The sequence below is a fragment of the Camelina sativa genome, chromosome 4 (assembly GCF_000633955.1).
Source record: "Camelina sativa cultivar DH55 chromosome 4, Cs, whole genome shotgun sequence".
Classification (NCBI taxonomy): domain Eukaryota; kingdom Viridiplantae; phylum Streptophyta; class Magnoliopsida; order Brassicales; family Brassicaceae; genus Camelina; species Camelina sativa.
In genome coordinates, this window is record NC_025688.1 from 11,121,945 (window position 1) to 11,128,357 (window position 6,413).

Here is a 6,413-nt window from a genome sequence, read left to right on the forward strand (position 1 = left end):
TTCGAAGAGAAACAATGTATGATCTAAATTAATCGAGTAAAACGAAGAATCCAATCATCTATTTTTAGGATTTTAAAAATTAGAAAAATCAGGGCCAAAAATAAGACAAAAAAAAAACAAGCGATGATAATGGATGTGAATATCTAAGTCAAGATTAGTAAACCTATACTTAACCTTCTAAGGAAAATCTATTATAAGTTCTCCCTAATCATTCCCGCCATCTTTAATAGATATAAAATCTGAAGTAGAAAGAAAGGAAAAAAGAGCAATAAAACAATATTTAAAAAAAAAAAACAAGAAAAAACGAAAAGCATGGCGTTGTTTTTCGTTTTTTGTTGAAAAAAAAAAAAAAAAAAAAGAACTTCATAAAAAGAAAGTAAAAAAAAAAAAAATCAGTTTCCTTTTCTCTCTGTTCTCACTTCGTATATAAAGAGTTTGAATTTTTATTACAAAACATAATTTTGAAATCATGGGTAATTATGGTGATAAAAGAAGGGGAAATGTTGCGACTAGGGCCATATTGTTGGGTCTCTACGGAATCATAAGCATTGTGTGTGTGAATGGTACATTCATAAACTACAAAGAAGCCCTAACCAAATCCCTCATCTTCTTGGAGGCTCAAAGATCAGGGAAACTCCCTACTAACAATAGGGTTCCATGGAGAGGTGACTCTGCTCTCGATGATGGCAAACTCTGTAATGTAAGTCTGGGTTCGTTATATTTATTTTCTCGAGTAAATCATGTTTATTTAGAAATCAGATCTTAGGTTACAAGTAATGAGATTACTATATATAATATATGTATAGGTGGATTTGTCCGGAGGGTACTATGACGCAGGAGACAATGTAAAGTATGGTCTTCCAATGGCGTTCACGATCACAACGCTGGCTTGGTCTACCATTACCTACGAGAAAGAATTACGAGCTACGGGAGAGCTCGAAAACGCTCGTGCCGCTATCCGTTGGGGCACAGATTATTTCCTCAAATGTTCTTCTCGTAAGAACCGCCTATATGTTCAGGTTTCAATCTTATAATCAATTTCGTATTTTGCAATTAAATCATGAAATAAAAATAAAAATACCTATTTATTAATTGAAATGGCCGTGCTATGAATATGGTCAAATAGGTTGGTGATCCGAACGCCGACCACCAGTGTTGGGCGAGGCCCGAGAACATGCAGACGCCAAGGACAATTTTGGAGATTAGCGATAAAGTTCCTGGAACGGAGATCGCGGCTGAAACCGCTGCTGCATTTGCCGCTTCTTCCATCGTTTTCCGCCATGTCGACCACAAATATGCCCGCCAGCTCCTCAACAAAGCCAAATTGGTATGCTTATTAATTTAGAATGTTTTTATACATAAATATTTATTTAGTTTTAAAAATAAATACTATTTTGTTTATGGTATGAAATATGACATATTCTGTAGACAACTCTCTTTAAATAATAAAAAGAACTAAAGATTAATTGCTGATTAATATCTCAATTTCAGCTTTTCAAGCTAGCCAAAAGCCACAAGGGTACATTCGATGGAGAATGTCCCTTCTATTGTTCCAACTCCGGTTACAATGTAAATCCCATCTCTAACTTCTATCTCTAATTAAAATGTAGTATATCAATTATTACTTTTCTATGCCACATATACCGTAAATCGTAATTCATATTAATTACAAATAATGTGAAGGATGAGTTGATATGGGCGGCAACATGGCTATACAAGGCGACGAGGAAGGAGGTGTTCCTTAGCTACCTCAAATTCGAAGCCATAAGTGCTTACGTCGCTGAATTCAGTTGGGACCTCAAGTACGCTGGTGCACAGATCCTCATCACCAAGGTATATAGCACATATCCGAAGTTGATTTTTTGGTTGAAATCGATTTATGCATATATTATAAATGAATATATGTAAATGCAGTTGATCTTCGAAGGTGCAAAAGGACTTGACCTATACAAACAACAAGCCGATAGTTTTGTCTGTTCTAATCTCCCCGAGAGTCCTTACCACCAAGTCTTCACTACCCCAGGTCTTGCCTAGCTCCATGCATACATGCATATTTCTAAAACTGAATATTTACAGTATGATTTAGTGTGATCTTCGTTATTAAAATATTTAGGTGGTATGATTCACTTGAGAGATGGAGCCAACAGTCAATACGTCACCTCCACGGCATTCTTATTCTCAGCGTACGCTGATATACTTCAGGAACACAACCAAAAGATCTCTTGCGGAAACAAGCAATTCGATTGTTCGCACCTCAGGGCTTTCGCTAAGAAACAGGTAATATAGTGTCCATCTTTATTTTTCCAATAAGAATGCAAAATAAACATACACTAAGACCACCATACGAAGTTTGAATATCTGGGAAGTGAAATTCCAATGTCTTTTGCATTTAAATTGATAGATAACGTGTTAGAAGAATACCTAATATGTTCTCACACAAACACAATGATAGAAAATGGCCTGAAGATATCTATTTTTATGCACGTATCAGATTGACTACTTACTAGGACATAACCCAAGAGGAAGATCGTACATGGTTGGGTTCGGACCAAACCCGCCAAAGCAAGCCCACCACAGAGGAGCCTCAGTGCCCATGCATGAAGCCAACGCACCGCTAAGCTGCCCAATGAGCTTCGTCAAATGGTACAACAAGAACGTGCCTAACGCTAACGAGCTCACTGGAGCCATCTTGGGAGGACCTGACCGTCAAGACAACTTCCAAGATTTGCGATGGACCTCCGTGTACACAGAGCCTTGTACTTACATCAACTCTATCGCCGTTGGTGTTCTCGCCAAGCTCGCTGCCTCGGCTTAGAGAGCCATTTATATCACATTCGGGACCACTTTGATGAAAGTATTATTCTAGGGTATCCCTTACCTGCTATAATTGCATACACATGCATGTGGGCATGCAATGTAATCCTATTTTTCCTTTTCTTTTGCTTTTGTAGGTAGCTTTTTGGAATCATGTTTTCTCCAATATAATTATTGCATGGGTATAAGAATAAGCCCTAATGATTTGAAACAATATTTAAGTGAACTTAATGAATAGCCGTTTCACGTATAATAATATATTGTTGTTTTAATTAAACTTTTTTTTTAATTTTTTTATGTAGAATAATGTATATGTTAATTTCTATTAATTTTCTGAACAGTATTCTCTAATATGGTTTATAAAGATATTATTTTTATGTGCCTGTTAACTTTATGTATACAGCAAACTAAAATTTTAATTTATGATCTTAAAATACTAAAAAAACTATATCCATTATACTCTGAATGAAATATCAAATATCTAATCACCAACAATATTTGACGACGCGAGTAATTAATTGTTGAATAAAAAAGTACAATCAGGTTTTAGAAGGCGTCCTGCGAGCTGGTTCAAGTGATTGCCTAACACAGTAACACCATTCAATTAAGCCGAGCTCCATTCCCTAAAAACCTTGAAAGTGAAGCAGCCTAAATTATGCCCCGTAACATGAAAAAATTATCTCTGTAAACAAGAAAGCTAGAGATGAACACCGACTAATCCTAAATGGAAATAATATAGAAGACGACTTTTCACGTCATAAATAATAAATACATAAATACAAAAATACAAATAGTATCATTTTGTAATTACTTTTCAGACTTGCATTCTCCGGCGAAGCCGCAACGGTTGCGGAATTGTCATAAGCTGCTTCTCCTGCTTTTCATCAGCAAGATTAGTTCCATTAAATCGATCCATAATACCTATCTACATGAAATCAGTCTTGGGTTTATTTCACAGTAACGGAGGAAAGGATGTTTCTGGGGAGGAAGAGTCGTCATTGATCCTTAATAACAAGATTTTCACCCATACTATCAATTTCCTATGCAGTTGTAGTACAAAAGATTACCGATCCAAATGGTTGTTATGCTACGAGATAAGATGTGATTAAAACAATATAAATCAAGCCAAGCAATAATATGAGTTTTGACTATCAACCTAAGGTGAACAAAAATAAGAAAACAGAAAGAACAAAAATTAAGAACAATTCGAAGTACCACACGATGCAGGTGATCGAGTACCAGATCGGATTGGTGATCGAGTTGATGTAAAAGCTGTAAACAATCAAAATACGAAAGCTCATAAGGATGGGGTAATCGGTTCATAAGTATTCATAATCAACCTAGAATGTTTTACAGGCCTCAAACAATATATTTCCTAGACAATGAATCTCTAAACCTTGCTAATCCACTCTCGTGGTAGAAACAATCAACCCTAATCACTTCTTTACCCAACTCTCGTTGGAGAAACATGACTAAGCAAGCATTAAAATCCAATTCACTATTGTAAACAAACTCCTTACTCATCTAATCTTAAGCTAAGTGAATAAATCTTTGGTATTAGTTGATTCAGACATTTCATTAAACACCTCTCGGTGCGGAAATGCCTATAATCTAATCTCAACCTCTCAATCTAAAACTAGCACTAAGAACACCAATCTAGAAGAGAATTTTCATAAAATCAATCAAGCTAAAACATCCTAACTGATTAAAAATACATACTAGCCTATCCATCCCTGGCAACTTGGATTCACTACTTAAGTTTCATGGCAAAGAACATAAACCCAAAAATAAATAAAAATTGCATAATCATCAAGATGAAAAAGAGATAAATGTTTAATTAGAACGAAGCAATAGCAAAATGTAAACAGAATCCAAGTTGAAAGAATAATAAAAATGGAAAATCTACTCAAAGAGAAGTGTAAAAACGGCTCTCGCCTCCTCTGTGTCAAAAATGTGGTTAAGAGGGGCTTTATATATGGAAACCACTTGACCTAGCCATGTCAGAAGGTACCCGAAGGTCTACACGAGCAGGTGCTCAAGCTCCACTTCGGGTGCATGATCGGCTAGGCGTTCGGGTGGTTCCATTCTTTGATCTTGATGTATTTACGTTCACTAAAATAGAAATAACTCTTGAACCGCATCTCTGATTGGCCTGAAATCACCACCATTGGAAAGCTTACTCGATTTCCTATAACTTTAATAAAGAACTCAGAAGCTGAATCCCAAAGGAAAAGCTTCATTCGAGTCGATCTTTGAGGGTCTCTTCATGAACTCGACCGGGTGCTCTTTGGCATGGTCGGGTGCCTCCCTTTTCCTTCTTGATGCTTCAAATCCTCTTATTTAAACCCCATAAATGACACTAGATCCTTCCTTTTGATAGCTGCAACTTGTGAATCCTTCTTTTTGCTCTTTTTAGGCTCCAAAGTACATGTTTTCATTTAAAATGAAACAATGCAGCAATGCAACACCTTAAAATACCTGCAACATATTGACATGAAGCTTTATCAAATTCATAATAGAAAAAAAGACTGCCTTATAACACCAAATCCAGTGAGATGGCCTTAACAAAGTTTAAGGAATACAGCTAAATGGATCATCTAAAGAAGTTAAGAGATAAGACCAACCACACCTGTTTCTTAGTCCAATCGTATTGTCGTACACCAGCTGAAGGAGCAAACTGGAGCAGTAGAAAACCATCTTTTGACAAATTGAAAGCTCCAGACTACAAAAAACAAATACAAATCAGATGTGAAATCAAAAGTCAAAACCACAGTTGTACAATTAGAGGCTCTTTGATCTTTGGGACTTGGGGGAGAGAGAGACTTACGTCTAAAGCCACAAACTCTGGTGCTCTTAGATCTACTATTAACGCAGCTTTCCCTTTGTATATCGAATTACCCACATAAAATCTAGCAGGGGATCCTTTAGCTATTAAAATGAAACAAAGAACACAAGTAAACATCAACTAATAAGGAGTTTCACACACGAGCTCCATCATTAGATATAAAAAAGACTTCTCTTTTTAGATTTCAAGCTTCCAAGCTTACAAATTTCTCGTAACTAAGAGTACACTTTTGGTTTCAAACTTCCAATTTCCAAATTTTGACAAAGCTAAAAACCTAAAGTAACCAAAATTGAGATGACTCACCGTTCTGCGAGGAGTATGAAGGCTAAGAAGAAGAAGAGTCACCGAACCTCTGTTTCTCAAGTAATCTGTCTAACGAATCTTAACCGAGAGATTCACCGTCTTCGTTGTCGGTTTCAAGGCGAACCCATGCCGTTTCACTCCAAAACTACCGGAAACGAGTACTGAAGACGAAGAGAGAAAGCAAAGATTGGAGTTGGCAGCGTTGGAGGAGAAGATGAGTTTACTGACTGAGACTTAGAGAGCCTCTTTGTGACGATGGTGGAATTGGTATAAATCAATTTGGAGGAAACCCTAAGTTGGAATCGGGCTGCTCATTGAGACAGCCAACGAGGTGAGAGAGAGACAAGGAAGATGAGGCATAAACCCTAAATCAACCAAAATTTTGATTTAGGGTTTGCGTGAGCTGGGTCGGAGGAATGGGAGATGGATGAGGTGGCTGAGGGGGAGGAGG

At 36.8% G+C, this 6,413-nt stretch overlaps 1 protein-coding gene and 1 long non-coding RNA gene across 3 annotated transcripts; one reads left to right on the top strand and one right to left on the bottom strand.

Moving 5' to 3' along the window:
- Positions 370-3,051, top strand: LOC104780251 (endoglucanase 16-like). 2 transcript variants are annotated; one of them, XM_010504755.1, is made up of 9 exons: positions 370-700; positions 807-1,019; positions 1,127-1,327; positions 1,492-1,569; positions 1,684-1,833; positions 1,915-2,023; positions 2,114-2,277; positions 2,492-2,854; positions 2,952-3,051. In XM_010504755.1, the coding sequence occupies exons 1-8, from the start codon at positions 470-472 to the stop codon at positions 2,813-2,815; spliced, it is 1,470 nt and encodes a 489-aa protein (XP_010503057.1). In that variant the 5' UTR covers positions 370-469; the 3' UTR covers positions 2,816-2,854; positions 2,952-3,051. The 2 variants fall into 2 exon arrangements, with proteins under 2 accessions (XP_010503057.1, XP_010503056.1); XM_010504754.1 differs by having other exon boundaries at positions 2,492-3,051.
- On the bottom strand, positions 4,626-6,407 carry LOC104780252. Its single transcript, XR_766675.1, has 4 exons — positions 5,963-6,407; positions 5,642-5,742; positions 5,444-5,536; positions 4,626-5,292 (listed from the first exon to the last, which is right to left on the bottom strand). It is a non-coding gene; the product is annotated as an uncharacterized LOC104780252 (long non-coding RNA).